The following is a 20,996-nucleotide window of genomic DNA, read 5'->3' on the forward strand; positions in this document are numbered from 1 at the left end:
ATGCTTATCCGTAGGCCAAAACTGATCGTAAATTCATTATTTAAAAACTATAAGTATGAACTTTAATAGGCCCACAGTAAGCTGACCATAATCATTACCTCTTGGCACATACAGTTTACATACCAGAGAGTGAATTTGCAGGTGATATCACCAAATTTAATAAAGTACTTGTAACAAAGTCCATTCAAAATAACTGTTAAAAAAAATAATTACATGTATCATCTGGACCGACTGAAAAAAGGGAGCAAAGACCCTGGGATCTATGGTTGGGGGTGTGGGTGTTAGTTCTGTCCTCGTGAAAGCACCTGTGGGCCCCCTGTATAAATAAGCAGGTGGTAGGGTGCATCAAAATAGTCAACAAATAGCTTATTCTATCAAAGATAATTTATTCAGAAAATAGCACTTAAAAAGAAAACATAAAACTGTCCAGAGCACATTAAAACATAAAAAAAAGACTCGACATAAAATCACCACAACAACAAAACATCAGAAGCAGACCTAAACCTTAACCAGAAGTACATTCAAAGCTTTAAATATATATTTTTTAATTAATCACCAATTTTATCATAGCTTTAACACACATATCATGTCTAGTTTTTTACATTTTCAAGTAACAAGATCAGAAAAAATATACATATTTTTAATTTTTTAATAGATTTTAAATTTAACAAACCAAATCACTATCTTAAATTCAAAACCAACTACTATAATGCTGTTGTAAAGTCTACCTTATTCTTATGTTCTAGTATGAATATTCTGAAATATTTTATTTGCATCCAAACCCAGTTACTTCTATAAGTTTAATTCAGATAAATGGGTAATAAATTTCTGCAGTTGCAACTTATAATTATCAATAAATAACAAGATTATGAGTAACAAAAACAAAAAATTGAAAATGATTTAAAATGACTAGTATCCATATTGCTAAAAAATATATGAGATATCTTGATATCATTGGCTTTGCTTGGAATATCTGTTGATATGAATCAATCTTGATAACTTATTTTCATCCTAAAAATATCCATCGACTGAATTGAGCTATAAAAGATCGTGTTTAATTCAGATGTAAAATTCCTGAAAGTATTGGATTACATTTCTTACAAGTCATTATTAATTAGGCTCTATTGGTATTGCTATTTTTGGTAATAAACATACATTTCATGCATACCGGTAACTGAATTCTAAGATAGTATGAATATTGAATATTTCATAGCTTAAGATATAATCCAATTAAAAGTTTTCTCAATACAACATCAATTTAAATTTGTGACAAACATTTCAAAATGATAATGATATGACCATTGCTTAAATGTATTCGTAAGATGTAAAACACAAAACAAAATTTGTGCTGAGAAACCTTAAAAAATGAATTTTTTTTTTAGCTCAGTCAAGAAGTATATGAGCCACTACTTTGTTGACAACAGCCAAAAAATATTAGTATAATAACAGGTTATAAAAAATAGTTTGATTACTCAAAGTATAACCAAAAAAATCTTTTAACTTTAAAACTTTTCTATGTTCATTTACAAAGATCAAATGTAAAAAATGTAGGATCAAAACCTTGGTACTTATAACGTCCACAAAAAACAATGTACATGTATAGCGACAAAGGAGCTACAGAATGAAATACATAATCTACTCTATGGTGAGAGCATATGCATCAAATCATCACTTTTTTGAGCTAAGACTTATGAGCAGAATAAAAAAAGAAAGGGAAAGAAATGTACATACACACAGAACTTGAATGCAATGACTTACAGACAACATCAGTGATATGTACAATGATCACAACCCTATTATCACAAAATCCATATGATCTCCAGAACTTTTAATAATAGTCTTTAATTCATAAAGGCACTTCAAAATTTGAAATATGCTAAAAAAAAATCTGATATTTCTTAATACTGGCTTAACTAATAAGTGCATATTTTTCAAACATTCTTAAGTAAAAGAGGTAGACATCTGAATGTTTTTTTTTTTTATGGAATATAAATCATTCATGAATTTTTGATTATGCATCAAAGCAGCAAGGATCTATTTCTCAGAGACAAATAGATTAATGAGGCAAGAATCGGCATGGAGACCTACCGATAGTAACATACAAGTTACAAGAGGAACAATGGTATAATATTACTTGACTATATAAATAGCATTTTCTGTAAGCTGATATATTTGCAGATTCACATCCAAATTTATTTACATTATGAGACCGAAAAAAGAATCAATTTTTAAACTGAGCAAACATTATAGAGCACTGCTATCTAATTAATGTTGAGATTCATAATTCAATCAACAACAAAAAAACCCAATGGGCTAGGATGAAAAATGTACAATAGGAGTAAGTTTTCATGCTAATGTGCACTGAAAAAATGTGTCTGCATAGTAGTACATTGTAAATCAAGTATTTAGTACCGTAATAGGATTTTTTAATAAACAAAATTTCATTGTATATATATATATTATGCATGATTTTCATTGCAGAAATGTATGACCACACTACGTCTATGTCATACAAATGATGTGAAAGATCACTTAAAAAGCACCATTGAATTAAAACAGTAAACAATTTTTTTTTTTACATATCCTTGTACATTATTTTATACAGTTTTATTCCACATGTGTCAAACACACTGGATTTTATGTAAATATTAGACAAAAGCAACACTACATATAGGTCATATATTTCTCTCTTTTGGTATATATTAATAAACAAATGCTTTCAGTCATAAAAGCAATAAAAAAGAAAAAAAAAAAAAGCTTTGTAGAAACAAACTTTTGCTTTGGTAGAATATGTATACAGACTGACAGAAGAAAAGCTATTGAATCCAATATCTGTACAGAGAGCGAGCTAAGGGTATAAAATAGAAGCATGAAAAAGTAATAACTACTGCTAACTAAATAAATAATATCACGACTACTGAGACAATTGGCATCTATGATATTAACGTGACAGTGACACCCCAGTCTAGGAGAGCTAACAGATGCAAACTAAAACCAGCTAAAGATGTTATGTTCAACAGTTAAACAAAAAAAAAACTGCCATCGTATATATTAAAAATTTAACATGTTCATATATTGGGGATTAAACATGCGCATGCATTATTCCATTGATATTTCATGCTCCATAAGCTAACTTACAATGAATAGGAGAGAAGAAAAAAAGAAATTAGTATCCGTCAACATAATCTAGTGATTCATTGGCACTGAATAATACTAAAGGGAGATAATACTGTTTAGTTCAACATTGAAAAAATGTCTAAATGTACATGTAAATCCAACAGAAATAACAGTAAAAGTGCAATAGTCCTGATAAAAAATTTGGGGGTCATTTTTCAGTCTTCAATACTTGTTGATAAAAATTCTGTATCATAATTTCTAGTCCTTATCAAATTAAGGGGTCATTTATCATTCTTCAATGCTTGTTGATAAAAATTCTGTATTAAAATTCATTGAATGATTTTTACATCATTTATCTATGAATCCATTAAAGAGATGACTTGATTGTTACCAATAAATATTGAGGGTTAGAACACTGTGAACCCCTTTGATAACAGTGGATAGTGAAAACTCATCTTTAAAAAACCTTATCATAGATATTTAATTACCAATCAGTGATTAGTTTTCATCATATATTCGTTGTATAGAATAACATTGCCTGTCAAATGTGAATAAATGTATTTCAAAGATACACGCACAAGAGTGGAGAGCAATATCCGAATATCATACAGTTTTTAAAGATGGACAGACCTTGAGCCATATGTCTGAGGTGGGAGGAATGTAAAAAATAATATCTCCATTGCTCCAACTGCACAAAAACAATCTTAAATGTTTACCAATCAAAATTACTTTCTCAAATATTCTGACATTTGCTGCATTGATAATGAACACGGAATTCCCCACAAGATGATGTGGCATGGCCCAAAGCTGAATGCTGGGAAATGTGGCACGTCAGCATTTACTGCTGGTGCTTGTCATGTACTGAGTAAATAGTGGATGAACCAACAGTTCCTTGGCAGTAGGCCTCTCCGTCTTCTTCTGTTCCAGGCATCTTAAAAGAATGTCTCGGATCGGTGGGGAGAGATTATCCGGAATAGGAGGAGGTTGCATAGATGTTGCAATCTGCAGAGGCAAAATGTACTTAAATGTAAATGTACTATCAAAAAGTGTATGGTGTACTATCAAAATCTATTGTTTCAGTTTAAGTTATATATTTTGGAAAAACAAAAGACGCATGAAGACATGTTATCTGGCAATTGCTGATTGATTGTTGAAGAAACGAGGCATGGTTTCCTTAATAGTCTTTACCTTAATAGTCTTTACCTTAAATATGAGTGCCAGGTGGTTTGAGATATCCTTCGCATTCCAAGGAGGTTTGGTGGTTGTCATCTCAATAATGACACACCCCACGCTCCATACGTCACAAGCTCTTCCATAATTTTCTCCTCTCAAAACCTGCCATTTACATAACAATGTGCATGCATGAAAAACAACCTCACAAAATCTTGTTATACGATTTCTTGATTTGAATTTTAGCAATTTGAGAGAGACTGAATTTCCATCACTGACAGTTGTATGGCTAATAGTCACAAACCTCTGGAGCCATGAAAGCAATGGTTCCCAGTAGCTGACCCTGGAACTCCCCAGCTCCTGTCGTCTGAGAGGCCAAACGTGCTGCCGCTCCAAAGTCACCAATTCTTAACCTTTGACCTGTACTGTCCACCAAAAGATTTGCACCTGAAAATAAATAAAAATACAAAATGTATCTTTTGTGTCTTATATGAAAATTATAAAGATACATGTAAATACATACACAATATACATGAACCTTTTTCTTTCTCATGTACTTATCTTACTGTGGAATCATTAAACTTCGTGGGGGCCAATTTTCGTGGATTGCTTATATTTTACAGGTTCGAGGGGACGTAATTTCGTGTATTTTCGTATACATACAAAAAGATTATGACTTTATAGCCCTAATTTATTAGTTTGTGGGGGTGTATATTTGTGGATGAGAGGTAGCAACGTATTCCATGAAAATTGAGCCACCACGAAATCTAATGATTCCACAGTATTTGAAAAAATACAGAAATAGCTTATTGAATTACCTTTTAGGTCCCTATGGAGAACATGGTTGTCATGGAGATAGGCTAGTCCTCTTAGAATCTGGAGGATGTAGCTGGTGATGACATTCTCAGAAAAAGCACCATACATTCCCAGCAAGTAGGAGATTGAACCACCTATGTGTCACAAATAAATATAGTCAAAAGCCGAAATATACAACAAGCATTTCAGAAGCATTGTGATGAAATATGAAAAAAGGCAAATAAAAAAAAATAAAGGAATGAATAATTTAAAACTGATATGCGATCAACTGATCAGAAGCAACTACATGTAAATTGGACCTTGACCATGTAAATCATGCATTCAAATCAATTTTTAAATGCGTAAAAACAAAGTGTGGAAATGGAAATACAGGAGGGATATACAGACAGACAAACATATGAAAAGGGAAAGATAGGTCCTCTCTTTTCTCACTGATAACTATGCATGCAATACATTCTTAACCGCCCCCACTTTCCATTTGTTAAATAATTCTTTTCAACAAACATGACATATTTTTGTTTGGTTTAAATACAATGGCAAAATTCCTACCAGGCATCCACTCCACGAACATGTTAAAGTGGCAGCCGTGCCTGGTGGCTCCCATGATCCTGACCACATTGGGGTGGTTCAGCTTGGTCATCATAATGATCTCCTCTGTGATGGTCTCCACCACAATCTCCTGCTCAGACCTTGAATTCCGACAAAAGGACACCTGAAATTGTTTTGTACAGACAATTAAAGAAACAAGACCAACAAATACATTTCTTAACACAAAACGATAGTTTAAAAAAAAATACAAACCAACTATCCGGTAATGATATCCCTGTACCAAAGTTTCATGTACCATACATACTGGTTTTAAAATTACAAGAAGTGAAAGTGTTTTTATTCATACATGTACATGTATCTAATGAGGTTTTAATTCATTAATGACTATGCAGACATATGAATTGGCAAACATGTAGAATGTGCCAAATTATGTTGATTTCAACTTGTCCCAAAGTAACAGCACTAAAACTGATATATTAAAAGAACTGAGCTAGTATAATTTACTTTGGCTAGGTAGATGATACTGTAGATTCCCAATTAAACGTGAGGAATTTATTTCCGAATTGAATCACGAGAAGCAACCCTCACAGAGTTTAAAGGGACATGGTCACGATTTTGGTCAGATTTATTTTTTCTGTTTTTATTATTTCCAATGCTTTAGGAATGCATTTCTAATGATCAAATGAAATTTTGGTGCCAGTCGCTGGGTTTTAAGCAAGATACAGGGCTTACAATTCTTTGTCATGTAAACAAGGCTCGTGCCCTGTTTTTGTTTACATAGGTTCAATATACCAGTAAAAAATCTTTTTAAAGCTGGTTTGTCTATGTTATTATTCATTTTAAGCATAAATAAACAGTTCCTAACGATAAACACTTTCATTTTTAGGTCTAAAACTGGAATTTTCACTTCAACATTCAAAATGTAAACAAACGCTTTGTTTACATAGCGAAGAATTGTAAGCTCTGTAACTCGCTTATGACTCATCAAATGACACTCAAATTTTGGTTGCCTATTAAAAATGTCTTACTGAAGCATTGTAAACATTAAAATCGAAAAAATAATTTTTGACCAAAATCGTGACCATGCCCCTTTAAAGTCTCGCTTTTATTTTTCAGACAGTTTTAAGCTTTAAAATTTATAACCAAAAATTGGTGATCGCATTTTTATATTCTGGCAATTTGATACAAAACAGCGGAATTGCAGAATTAAGTACTTGCGTAAAATAAGGAATTTACAGTACTGTAATATACATACCTGTTTGACAGCCATAATGACACCTGTTTTGACATCCCTGGCTTGGTAGCATGTACTGTATGCCCCTGTACCTAGTAAAGGGCCCTTAATCCAATGGATTCCCTCTAAGTAAAGTGAGGGACCATTCCCTCCTTTTGCATCATGAAGACGTTCTCCATTCTGTAAATAAGTTTGCTTGCTTGAAAACTTGAATTACTTTTTCCTGTAGTGCATGTATTAAATATATAAACAAACATACACTGTGAAATCATTAGAATTTGTGGTGGCTCAATTTTTGTGGCATTTGTAGGTAGCCCTCCCCCATGAATTTTCATCCTCAACGAATACAAATTTTGATTAAGGTAGCTCACTACACCTTGAAATATTTTCTAAAATCAGCAGAAAATTACTTGATTATGATAAATATCATAATGGATAAGAAGTATCTAAGTCAAATAGACAAAAAAAATTGCAATTTTGGATGAAAAATTACAATTTCGAAAAGGACTATGTGCGGTATGGTCAAATATCTGCCCCCAATTTCAACCAATTTTTAAATAGTATCGTATAAAAATGAAATCTTCACAAATCATTGTAAAGAGGATGCCTATAACTTTAATCTTGATTTTAGTCATCATTGCTCACTCGCTGTTTATCTATGACGTCACCTAAATGACCTAATTCCCGCAAATTTGCAAACAAGTGAGGATATTCTCATTTTTGCTCTATATTTTGCATTCGGAAATATAGAGCGCAAGTCTGCTCAAGTGCGATTTTAACATATGTTTTTCTTCAGATAGTTATACATATCATACTAAAAAATGGTACTTGAGCAAGCCTGCGCTCGATGTTTCCCAGTCGAAAAATCATCAGAAAACACCCATATTTTGCCACAAAACATCAATTTATCAAAATAATGCAATATTCATGACGTCATTTCTACATTATGACGTCACTGTGGTGATAATTTTTTACACCTTAATTTCCAATATGATTTTAACTATCTTTCACCTTATTTTAAAGCTCTTTCTAGAACTTTGATTTTGTGGGCAAAAATTGCATAAAACCGCACTTAGTCCTTTAATTCAGTAAACATGAACAAAAGCTCTAGGCGGATTCAAACTAATGATCTGCGGTTCAGAAGCCCAATACTTTAACCACTTTATAGCTACAATGATATACAACCGAATCAAAAGATATAAGCAATTTAACACAACATTTGAAATTTTAAATCGCCATCTTGTGACATAGTGTCTTAAAAAGTATAAGTCTAGGTGTAGTGAGGTGCCTTAATTTAGTTTTCTTACTAAAACCACGAAATAACAATAATTGGCCCCATGAATTATAATGATTTCATAGTATTGAATGTGGCAAAATTTTACTAAAAAAAAAAGTTAAATTACCTAAAGAAAAAAGGAAAAATTCAGCTATAAATACGCATACTGGTACAACATGTATCATATGTACCGTACATTTGTGAAACATTGTAATAAAACAGTGAACCACATTCACATTGAAAGTTATATACATTGTAACCAGTCTACAGCTTTATAAATATCTGAATACCTCTGGCTGAATGCGAATGGTTATGACTTCCTCCCTGTCCGTTGGGGTGAGGCCAGGGATGATGGGTTTGGGAGGGTCAAGGGCTGAAACTTCCATGGCTTTGGCTAGTGCCAGGGCCTCCTCTCTCTCTACCTCCTCTTTACAGGGACAATCATCATCTTGCTCTAGAATATAATAAATGTATGGATCCTTATCTTCTTTCTGTACTCAATGTAACATGTTTATACATGTAATGATTACAGCTGAAGGTTTCTTAACTGTGCACACAACAACCTCAAATTCACTTACTTTGTTTCATAAAACTCTTTATAGGTTCCTTTGGAGAGGCCACCTCTGATTTGAAAGAAACCGAATGTTCAAGACGAGTTCGACCTCTTGGTCTTACATCCAGAATTTCATCACTTGAGGTGGCTCCTTGTTCTGCTGTTGGAAACCGACCAGGATCCCTCACCTTACGACGGCAAACCCTGTCTAGCGAGTCATCAGAGGAAAGTGTACGCTCATCAGACGAAAAGCTGGTACTGCCCTGGGCCTCTGCATCGTGAGGCTCTGAAGTTGCTGTATATGCAGAGGCTTCCCTCTTTGGTAAATCTAGTGACAAGGGTAATTTCTTTGGTAGGTCTAAAGATAGGAGACAGGGTTTGGGTTTATGTTTACAGCCTTCTTTGTCCTCGCAATCACACAATGTGAAGGGCTTTTCTTCAGTTGTACACGGCAGTGGCAGTGACAGTTTCTTTCGCTCTTCTGACTCACTGGCACACTTCACCACATCTGGTGGTGGTGGTAAAACTGCCTCTTGAGGGGGCAGTGTGGGAGGAGACAATATCGGGCCAACTTGTAGAATCTCATAACTGCCTTTTCTAGAAGGAGGTCTGGGTGGAATAGGGGGAGGTGTTTTAGGAGGGGGAGTCTGAAGTTTTGGAGATGGGCTTTTTCTTGCACTGTCCTGAAGCATTGACTCAGTTGTAGGGACAGCTATGACTAGTTTAGCAGGTTTGGAACACTCGAGTACTTTTTCTGTTACAATCACTATGTCATCGGGTATTTCTCCATTCACAATCTCATTTTGCTTTTTTGTATCACATTTTTCATTAGCAGTCTCATTTTCTGTTGACTCGTACTTGCATTCCTTCCGAGCCCGAATTGGGGTATTGGGAGGGACTAATGGTAAGGACCTCCCTTTATTTGAACCACTAGCTTCACTCAAGCATTCTGGAGATGCTGTTACGGGAGAGTTACACCTAGGTGTCGACTCAGGTGAGGAAAGGGGAGAATTCTCAGGTGTGTGATCCTGCTCATTGTTCTTATTTGTTATGCCATGATGCAATTCATGTACTAGCTTTTCAGACAAATTAAAGTCGTCTGAAATTCTGGACATTCTTTTCTTCAAGGACTTCACCGATGTCTCATCTAGTACTGATAACATGTCGTGCAAATCCTCCATCATGGACTCTAAATGAATCGAAAACTTGGCCACCAACAAGAAAACTTTCCTAGCCATGCGACTGACTTTTGAATGAGAGTTTTTGACAAGCTTTATAACAAAGCGAGCAATGGTCAGCAGCCTTTCAGGGGAAGTCATAGCACCCCCTTCCGAAAATTTGGCTCCTCCCAGCACAGATTCCTCATCACCGGATTTCCCTTCTGGAGGATTCCTTGGGGATAACTCGTTTTGAAACTCCTCAAAGAATCTTTCCAAAAGGTACAGCCTTCCCAAAAGCCACTGCCACGAAACTGTTTCTGAATCAAAATCCTCTGTTGCACATCGAATCACATAATCCAAACTGTCGAAACTTTGCGCCCCTGAAAAAGAGTCTGCAATTAAATCAACCATTACATATACATAATTGTAATTTTAATCCTAATGGGATGAAGCAAAACATATTAATGTAGAGATTTGTTTGTAAACAAATATAAATTTTATCCTGATATGAAGAGTCACACTTACTAATGCTGTGGTAGACATTTATTTACACCTCCAATGTGCTAATGCAGTTTAACATTTAACTACCAGTATATACAACCTGATCAATTCATGAATGTATATACATGTATATAAATTAGGTTATTACTCCCTTGATAGGAAAAAACAAATTTTCATTCAACCAATGCAGAATGTTTTAATCCTCGAGCCGTGATTACCTGTGATTTGACTTCCCACACTCAGCTCCCCGCTGCTTCCTTTTGCCAGCTCCACGAGTGTAGACAAGGACAACTGACTAGTTCTTCTATGAAATAGAAAGATAAACAAAGAAGATGATCAACAAATGAACATTGACTCTTTTCAAATATGAAATAGTCATTTCTTTTTCACATTCACCACGAAGGACAATCAAACCTGTTGCCATCGGTGCATTTGATGATAATGGCATCAACTACGGGCTTAATGTCTGCCTCTAAGCGAGACTTTTGTTTGTCCTCTCGACATGGAATATAGGATAAAATAGTCCTTAAAGCTTTCTGAAAAAAAAATTGGAGTATTTGTTTTAAGAGAATATAAAAGTTATGAGTATCCTATGGATTGACAAATTTCAAATAAAACTTCTAGAAAAGCAACACAAGACAGCTGAGAGATTGTGTTTTGAGTTCTCAAATGTTCATACATTACATCATCAGCTTATACACTTACTAAGCAAGCTACATATACTCTGTAGACTGGATCCCCACTCATAAAGGCAAGGATTTGACAGCACACCTCCAGGGATCGATGTATGTGACTGGCTTTCTCTGGGGAGAGCATCACACCACTTTTCCCCTCCCCCATACCTTTGATCAGCACCCCTACCACCTCCTTACTCAAATGTCGAACCCCAGACTCACGAATAGACCAGTTACGGGTGAAAAAGCAAGATACCAAATCCTCGCCATATATCTAACAACAAAAAAACTTTGCTATATAATATTTATAACATTTCAGCTAGACACCGGTACCTCTCTTTCCTCTCTCTCTCTCTCTCTCACCTACATGTACACATAATGATTATTATGTAAACTGTGTCAGTATTTAAGGAAATGTAAATTAAATGAATCAACCATTAACCTTTATCATTGAAATGTAAACTGTGTCAGTATTTAAGGAAATGTAAATGAATCAACCATTTACCTTGATCCAAGGTTCTGCAAGAGCAGCATGCTCGGGAGGGATTGGTTCAGCATACGGCAGACGGTCTCTCTCTGGGGGGACAGCCTCAGAGTATGACAGAGCCCTGTCTGGGGAGGGGGCCCTAGTGTTTGGAGGTACTATGGGCAGCTGGGTGTCACCAGCTTCCTCTCTGTATTAAAAGAACAATGTTCATACATTGAAAATCAAGTTGTCAACATTAGTGTTTCTCTGCTCAATGACATGGATGGGTGATAGCAAATGAGAATATTGTGGTATCATCAATGTTCGTAGGGAACCGATGTTCTTGGCTTTTGGTAGGTAACCCTTGCCCATGAATTTACATCCCCACGGACCTATATACAAGCATTTGTTTAATTTTTACAAAAATTATTTCGAACTTGCAACTAACAAAATTACGTCCCCACGAACCAGGATAATTCTAGCTACCCACGAACATTGACCCCCATGAAAAAAATTATTCCACAGTACATGAATTAATAAAAAGAAGTTTTTTAAATTGACCTGTAATTAATTGAATAAAATGGAGTAATGTAGTGTAGTAGGTAGTGTAGATAAGGGTAGTGTAGTGTAGAGTAGTGTAAGTATAAGTATAGTATTATTAGTTTGTTTTCCCTCGGACTGAAATGTCACACTTTCATTGGTTTAAACATAGCACGTGATTGCCTCATATATCTCTATATTTGCTCGGTGAGAAATAATATTAGGCAATATGGCCGTCAGTGGCCGATGCTTCGCTTACTCATTTCGACATTTCATAGTATTTAATACATAAACCACATGCCGTAAGTTCTTAAAGTATTTGGAGTAGTTGCCCTTTGAAATTCTTTAAAATTAGAGTAGTTGCCCTTAGAATATTGACGTCACATTGTTTTGTCTGGAGCAAAACAAAATGGCAGCGTCAAAATTTGCTCAAATCTCTGCAGAGAAAGGGAGAAAACATTTAAAATTGAATAGCAACAAAACATTGCAAGTAAAAATGGGTGAAGCAAAGGTTTTTAAAGAGTATTTGAAAGGTGAGATTGAAAATTTTGAAGAGTTTAAATGAGTTAAATTGGACGAAATGTTAGGCGACTTGAACCTGGCTTTGCGTAGATCATTGCTATTTGTGAACAAATATGTCGCTTGATAGTCCTCGGGAAAAACAAAACACTTATTAGGTTAGTTACTGACTCACTACAGAAATATATTGGGTTGATCAATCTATGAGATTGATCAACCCAATATATTTCCGTAGTGAGTCAGTAACTAACCTAATAAGTAATAATAGTATACTATAAATCAGTTTGAATTAGTTTATCATGTAAATTAAAAAGGCTATAGTTGTTGACTTGCCCTTTGATTTCAATGTCACTGCACTTCCACTTGGCTCTGCATAGAGGGCAGATAAGTGGATCATTTTGTCTCCGGCAAAGCTCAAACCCTGAAAGGGCAAAAGGAAATCATGTGATTTTAAATCTAATATCCTGTATATCCTAATTTTGTTGTTAATGAATTCTGTAGATTCCTTATTTACCAAAATACTTAATTTGGCAATTCCATCGTTTTGTTAACAAATAATGAAAATAAAAATTGAGAGTATCAAACTTTCAAATATGTATTTCCATATACCGGCAGCTAACAACTGTGCAATAAAAATGGATTTTACACTGATATTGACTCCTTACATTTAACTAGGAATTTACTATTACAGAAACCAAATGATATAAATTTCTTATTACAATAAAAGTCTAAAATCAGACCTCTATCAGAATATAATTATATTGAACGTGTGTTCTCTTTTGAACAAAAATAAAAAAAAAGACACTAGCAAAACTAATGGTGAAATAAATCTCATATTTCATGCAACATCAACTGTGGTACATACAGACTGATATGCAATGATGATGTAGACGATTTTGGCAGCCATTTTCACATTTCAGCAAGCTCTCCCCTTCCAGCATTTCCAGCAGACAGATGGGACAAGTATCATCATCCTCCTTAACACTTCTAAAAAAAACCACCAAAAATCAAAATCACAACTTTATGTTAATAAAAGTAAAATTATTAGTAAGTTCTGATCCAAAAGCATTGCATACATGTACTTCAAGGGAATTTTTTTTAAAAAGCAAATAAAATCTTCTTAAAAAAAAAAATTAAATAAGAAATAAAGCAATTACTTTTTTGGTTTCTTTTTAACTGCAAACTTTTTTTAAGTATCAAAGGCTTGAAAAAATTCAGGTCTGATTCAAGTATGTAATACTCCTATCAAACATAAAATATAAACAATACAGATTGAATTTGCTAGTGAAGATATGAAAGTCAAAGGAAGGAAAAAATTGTCTTACTCTCCGTCTGCCTCGGACTGTCCGGAAGCCATGTCTGGAGACAGCAGGTCAGAACTACTTGCTGTCTTCGTTACTTTTACTTCCTTCTTCATTGAGATTCTTGACGACATTTTGTCATGGTACTCTTTAAATAAAGCCTCCACCTAATATGTATATCCATACATTTGATATCAAGCTTATGAAAAAATAGCACAATCCAGTTCTCTTAAAGTATTCAAAATACATTTATGTACCAGTATATGAAACATTTCATCGCGAAAAGGCCAAAATAAAAATAATCTTTAGTTTTTCTGACCAATTTTAAATATAATGCATCAGGCAGAGTTTTTATTCTTATTAGAAATTTTTCCCCTTTCCAAAATGTCATTTGATATGATGTGATGGTACATGAAAAACTAAACATTGTTAATTTTTTGGCTACACCCTGTAATACTAGTCACCTCATAATTTTTCAGCACTTTGCTCAGTAAACGAGGATCACTTTCCCTGATTTGGAAAACTCTCAACATCACAAACAACACATGGACACAGTGAGGTCCTTTGCCACAACTGCATGTCTGCAAAACAGTTTAAGCACACAACAATTAGTCAAAGGTCTGAAAGATGCATTCAAGATGATTTGGAAATTACATTTGACACTTGTATATTTCAGCAAGGCTCGATCAATTTTAGTGATTTAGAATTAAAAATAAATAATTTACTCAAGAGTAGTTCTATCAATGTCTCAGCAGTATTATGATTCAGAATATGAAATTAAAACTTCTGCAATGAGGAACTGACCTGCGGTCCTATGATGACTCGAAACTTGTGATCAGGCGAATCTCCACCAATCAAAAAAGAATTTGGACCGGCTTGTTGCAAGAGATACAGTCGAGCTCTAAGTACTTTAGCAATCCTATTTCTGGTCAAGGCTTGAGACTGTTTAAACTGTTAAAGAAGGACAATGCGCATGTAAATTTTTCTGCAGAATTAAACTATATTTACAAATGAAAACTACAAAGAAATCAAAGGCCTGAAGGGCCACAATGGCGTCGAGTTAAAGTTAATTTGAAGAATAAAATCCTAATTAATTTTTTTTTAAAAGTCAAAATAATCTCCACTATTACAAAAATGCATATTTTTTTTATTTGTGTAATTTATGGTTCTCCTTCATTGATCAAATGTACACTTAGGTGCTGTAGATTAAAAATCAAAGTACTGAAAGTACTATCAGACGGAGGCATCATTTTGGAGGAAACTAAACTAATGACAATATATGATTTTTTTTATTTAAGGAATAACAGCGCGCTTACCTCTTATCATGTTAGAATATTTGCGAAGCCGTTTAGTATTATTGCGCGAGGATATTTTTTTAGGTTGACATCAGAGTTAGGTAAATAAAATAAAATAATAAGTGTTGTTCTATTATTTTAACCTTATAAGATTATTATATTACTACTTAAAGGTGTTTATTTTTTTTTTTGTGCAAAAAAGGAAGGAGAAAATTATTTTGCACCACAAAACAATATGGGAAACTGTACATGTTATTAAATGCATACAACTCAAATTACTCTTGTGTAATTAGATTAAGTATCGTTATATTTCCTGTGTATAGTTACTTGCAAACCCACACCTGTTCAAGACAAAAGATAGCCTCTAAATTGCAAACTACTTCGTCTAACCGTACAACCACCCCTACCCCCCCCCCCCCCCCCCCCCCCCCCTTTCTATCTTACAGATGGGGTATCTTGATTTCTGAGTGTCGTCGATCCAGATATTATCTTATTATGATCGTTAAGAGAGAGAGAGAGAGAGAGAGAGAGAGAGAGAGAGAGAGAGAAGAGAGAGAGAGAGAGATTTCTGTTGAGAAAAAAGAAGTATTGGAATTAAACTTTAAAAACACGGTATAGTTTAGGCGTAATTTTACGTATATTCATTTGAAATATACTAATATTATATATTCATAAATAGTATCCACAAAAGAATACAGTACATTGTGACTGAATCCAGCATGCAGTTTCAGTCCGAGTCCACGTGTTACCCCTGTTAATTGTAATCAAATCAACGCGCGAGGTGCACCACGTGTTCCTTCCGAAATAAGAGTAACAAGTTTCGTTCTAATAGTTTTCATTTCAAGTAAGGAGAAAAGAAGTGTGTCTAACAATAAAGTATTCTACACTGTTTGTGATGTTTGATTTCAAGTAAAGAGAAAGGAAGTATGCCTTACTGTACAATATAGTATTCTACACTGTGTGTGATGTTTGATTTCAAGTAAAGAGAAAGGAAGTAGGCCTAACAATATAGTATTCTACACTGTGTGTTATGTTTGATTTCAAGAAAAGAGAAAAGAAGTATGCCTAACAATGTAGTATTCTATGCTGTATGTGATGTTGATTTAAAGATTGATATACCGTGTTTTTAAAGTTTAATTCGTATACTTCTTTTTTCTCAACAGAAATATCTCTCTCTCTCTCTCTCTCTCTTGTTAAGACTATCGACACAATAAACACATGAACTTAATTTTGCTATTTATTTTGAATTTGCAGAGAACTCAAGCTCAGTTACATGGTACCAGTTGTAATGATATATATCATGGCTATTGTTTGTAACATATAAAAGATTTCATGTCAATGCTATCTATTTTTTTTTCACGCGCAACACTCTTATCACTTGTTTTATAAAAACACACTGACTTCCAAAATCACTTGCCGGGGGGGGGTTTGTGTAGTGGAAAAGAAAGAAACGTCTCCGCGGGAGATTAATTGATAATACGCGAACGAAGAAGCACACCATGTTTATTCATTGAATCTCATAATTATTTATTATTTCGTCCACCACTAGATGGTGCTTAGGGAATCCTCATTATTTGACGTCACGGGCAAGACAATCACAATATACGGAGGCTGTAATACAGCCCCCGTCTGAAAATCCTAAAAACAAAGTATGATTCTGTAACTCTTAGTAATGTGTGTACTTAACATGAAACCAACTTTTTTTGTTGTTTTGCTGGAGAGTAATTTTATAAAATTGAGTTGGGCGGTCAATTTAACAAAAATGAAATTTGATATTGATTTTATGCAGTCAACTAAAATGATAGAAATATTAAAATTAAGTGTGAATTTTTATTATATTTTCAAAAATCATTCCGATTTAATTATTGACCATTCATTTAGAAATTGGTATCAATCATACTTACTTTTGAAAAACAAATATAAAGACAAATACATTAGTCAACTTTCAAAAAAAAAAAATTGTTTTTTATCATATAACTAATTAAATTACAATTCATTACAAATTGACTCACCTAATTCTTAAAAAGTTTTGAATGTTAATTAAAAATCTAAGTTTGGAAATATCTTAGGAGTTAAAATTTTTTTAGATTTTTTTTTCTCTATTCATATAGCATTAAATATTAAAATTGTGATTGTGTTTAATCCTATATATTGTATACTGCTGATAAACACTCTCTAATTATCAACTTGATTTAAAATTCACATGATTCCAAATGACAAATGCCGAAAAGATCAGGGGTAGATAAAAGAAAGCATCCTTTCACGTTGTTTACAAAGTTAAAGTAGTTCACTAGTTGGTTTAAAGTAACTTTTGGTTGTAGATATACTTATCGCTCGATGTAGGAAGTTTTGTTTCCAAAATATCAAACATTTGTGCTTAGTCAATATTCGATATGGATAAAAAATAATCTGTTTTGCAGGCTAGTATATTTCATAACCAAGTTGAGTATATAGGCCTAACTATCGCATATGTCTCGGTGCAAGTGTATTCATCCGCTGAAACCCAGGCATATTGTTTACAATAAAATGTGAACACTTTTAAAGACATCAACCATTTCGTATCTGCCAACTTGTTTTGTTGATGTACAGTTCTGCTAGATAAAGTATGTCATCTATTTTTCTTCAAACACATAAGAAAACTTTGCACTCATTTGAGTTGTTTGGTTCCTTAAAATTTGCAACTTCCGGACGTACGATCCCTAGATGGCTTTCGAGCTTAGCTCGACGCCATAAAAATGAAAAAGCTCACGGCCTGTCTATTTTTCTCCAATATAGAATATAAATATATAATAAAGAATTTTGACTTTCAAAAAACATAAATGTACTCAATGAAAAGAACACTCACAGAGTTGGATGGCGAAACTTTTTTCCTGACTTGAGCTGAATTGACGACTTGCTGTTGAAATGCTGACTCCAGGTTTTTATTGAAGGACTTCTTCCTGTAAATGCTGGTGCCACACTACCAACAGAAAATCACAACATATGTCTGTGATCACATGTAATATTGAACACTTCATCTATCATAATTTTTTGAATTAGCAAGTATTCTAAAATTAGCAAATAAATCTTAAATACCGGGTAATGCAAAAGCCGAAAATTTTGTGGGACATTCATCAACAAAATTAAATCAAAAATTAAATTAAGACAAGAGATTTACTGTGAAGCAAATACAATGGGCAGTGTATTACATGAAATGTTTACATTATACAAAAATCATTTTATAGTTTGGTTATTTTTGAAACAACAATAGAAATTGCTCAAAAAACCATAGGAGATATATAACAAAAATTGAAATTTTATCCCCATTAACAAGTTTGCTTTTACAGTATTTTTGATGATATATTCTGTATGAAATATTTAACAAAAATTAAACACTATAAAAAAGATGTGAGCAAATCTAATTGATGCACTCCTTAAAAATGAAAGTTATTTTGAGTCTTTTTGTTTTAAGAGCAAATGAATACTGTAGAAGCACATATTTTCGTTGGGTCAAAATTTCGTTGTTTTTGAACCAAGTAAAATTCCGTTGGCATTCAATTTCGTCATATCGTAATCTCTTTGTATTCATCAATACTTTGGTTAAAAATTCGTCATGGATTTAATTTCGTTGATTTATACTGCCAACGAAAATAACGAAATTAAATCCTCAACAAATATTTCTGCTTCTAAAGTATTTAATTCTTACCTGTCCTGCTCCACTTCCATGTCGCTATAAAAACAAAAAGAGCGAATCAAGATTTTCAACAGCAATATTTATTTATGCTTTATGTGTGTGTGTGTGTGTAATTTCTTTTTTTTTAATAACTCGTCCCAAGAAACTAAAGGGAGATTATGCTACACATACTGTGCATATACCGTGGAATGTGGAATCATCAAAGTATACTGAGGTTTATTTTCATGGGTTTTCAATATAATCACAGTTATCTGATTAAATTCAGATCCTCGATCTGCTCTTTGTTTTTTTTAGAGTTGGGAGGATCTGAAGATATCCCGCTTGAGTGAACTTTGTTTTGATCATTGAAATCGGTTCCAGTCCTCAGTTATGTGTTTTGGAAGTCATGCCAATACAATCTTTAGATTCCCTGATGGCATCTAATATCAAGTTATGCTCCATCTCTAGCTTGCTGATACCTAAAGATTCAAGAACTCGCTGATACCAAAAGGTTTAAGAACATGTGCCATTGCTTCGTCAAATGACTCTCTTTTGTTTTTACTCGAAATTACCGTTTATAACACTTGCTCTGATTGGCTAAAATAACTCATGAATATTCTTATATCATAGTTCACCAGAAAGTGACTTCAAGCTGGGTTTTTCACATCCTCTTGTAGCGATAATAGAACAATAAGGAGCGGGCTGAGGATCTTACCTTTATATAATCAGATTGTATTCACAGTTATCTATTGTAAACATATTACATTTGGCTGTGTATTCTATATTAATTAGCGCCTTCTGCTAATACAAGTACATAAATGTCATGCATATGAATAGTCACATTCAGGTATATGCTAATTCAAATCCAGGCCAACTTGTTCAAAAACTAATTTCCGCCAAAGATCGTACACGCCAAATAAAAAATGTCTACAGCATGTTATCTAGTAAGAAGAATTTGAAATCTCTGTCTTTTTATAAGGTAAAGATAGTTAATTACCTTGACTGTGATTTTCTTCTTTTCAATGAGGTGTCTTTTCCAGGAGGGAATTCTGCGGGGTTTGTCAGACTCCCTCAGTTCCTCTAAGGTTCGTCTAGTACTATTACTCCTAAATGATCACAAAAGTATTAAGTTTTATTGTGGATGTAGTCAACAAGATGAACTAAAATACCAAATATTTGTATTATATACAGATTTTGGAAGCAAGAATACACCGTTGTATTATTTGAAAAGAGGAGTACATTATACATTATAAACAAACCATGCATCAGGTCAAAATGTATATAAATCTTTTGGTGATGTTACATGGGAAAATAATGACAGAAGAAACCTGGATTTGAGTCCAGGACCCCTGTCTACAAATTGAGCTATTTGGCTCCAGTCATTGACTGGTCTAACCATCACATTCCTCTCTCTTAAAATAATTTTTGCCCTTGAAAATCAACACATTCTTTCCACTTTCAGGAGTTAATAATGTCAGTTTCAAAGGTTGACTGTACCAAATGTATGAGAAAAGGAGAATAATCATGGACCAGAATGGGATTTGAACCCAACTGCTCCCTCAATCTCTAGTTTCCATGAGGCATCAATCCCACAGTGTTTATATCACAAACTTACAATAATACTGTTCTTGTTTTTTTTTTCAAATACATTAATCAATATCAAAATTTTTAAGAAATGGAAAAATTACTTTACCTGGAAACTGATGAAGATTGGGGAGGCTTGGAATCATCAGCTGTAAACTGAAACTGGACTGGCTTCAGTCGCCTTCTCCAGTCGTGGGGCCCTTGGAAATCTTCATCAGTGTCCCTATTATCTTCATTCTCAGAAAGAGAAAGAGAGTCCTTCCTTTCTCTACTTGTCATATTGAATATCAACAAGTTTTAGACAAAACAAAGGAACCATTTCCCACTTTTTAGCATTCAAAAGATGACAGTAAAAGTTTGTGAAGAAAAGCGATGTCTTTGGGGTCTTCTTGCATGTTTACTCCATTAGATCAACATCAGAAGCTCTAACTGTAAAAATATACAGATACTTCGTTATTTAACACTATTAAGACCTGTCAGCTTCATCTGTTCATCTTTTCCTTTTTTCCTCTTGGAAATATTTACAAACATCTGTTTGAATAAGATCTGTTTGTTTTGATAGATGCGTTTTACTATAATTGCATTTTTC

General features: G+C 33.8%; 1 protein-coding gene across 1 annotated transcript; it reads right to left on the reverse strand.

Moving 5' to 3' along the window:
* Nucleotides 1-715: 715 nt before the first annotated feature.
* LOC128166274 (mitogen-activated protein kinase kinase kinase 1-like) lies at nt 716-20,942 on the reverse strand. The gene is made up of 21 exons (XM_052831339.1): nt 20,517-20,942; nt 19,821-19,929; nt 18,857-18,880; nt 18,017-18,130; nt 14,681-14,827; nt 14,341-14,457; nt 13,901-14,043; nt 13,441-13,562; nt 12,909-12,996; nt 11,556-11,724; nt 11,082-11,324; nt 10,791-10,912; nt 10,595-10,680; nt 8,741-10,255; nt 8,453-8,616; nt 6,908-7,066; nt 5,653-5,815; nt 5,106-5,237; nt 4,592-4,734; nt 4,321-4,452; nt 716-4,119 (listed from the first exon to the last, which is right to left on the reverse strand). Exons 1-21 carry the CDS (start codon nt 20,684-20,686, stop codon nt 3,949-3,951), a joined length of 4,233 nt encoding a protein of 1,410 aa, XP_052687299.1. The 5' UTR covers nt 20,687-20,942; the 3' UTR covers nt 716-3,948.
* Nucleotides 20,943-20,996: the final 54 nt, after the last annotated feature.

Source organism: Crassostrea angulata, chromosome 10 (genome assembly GCF_025612915.1).
Source record: "Crassostrea angulata isolate pt1a10 chromosome 10, ASM2561291v2, whole genome shotgun sequence".
Lineage (NCBI taxonomy): Eukaryota > Metazoa > Mollusca > Bivalvia > Ostreida > Ostreidae > Magallana > Magallana angulata.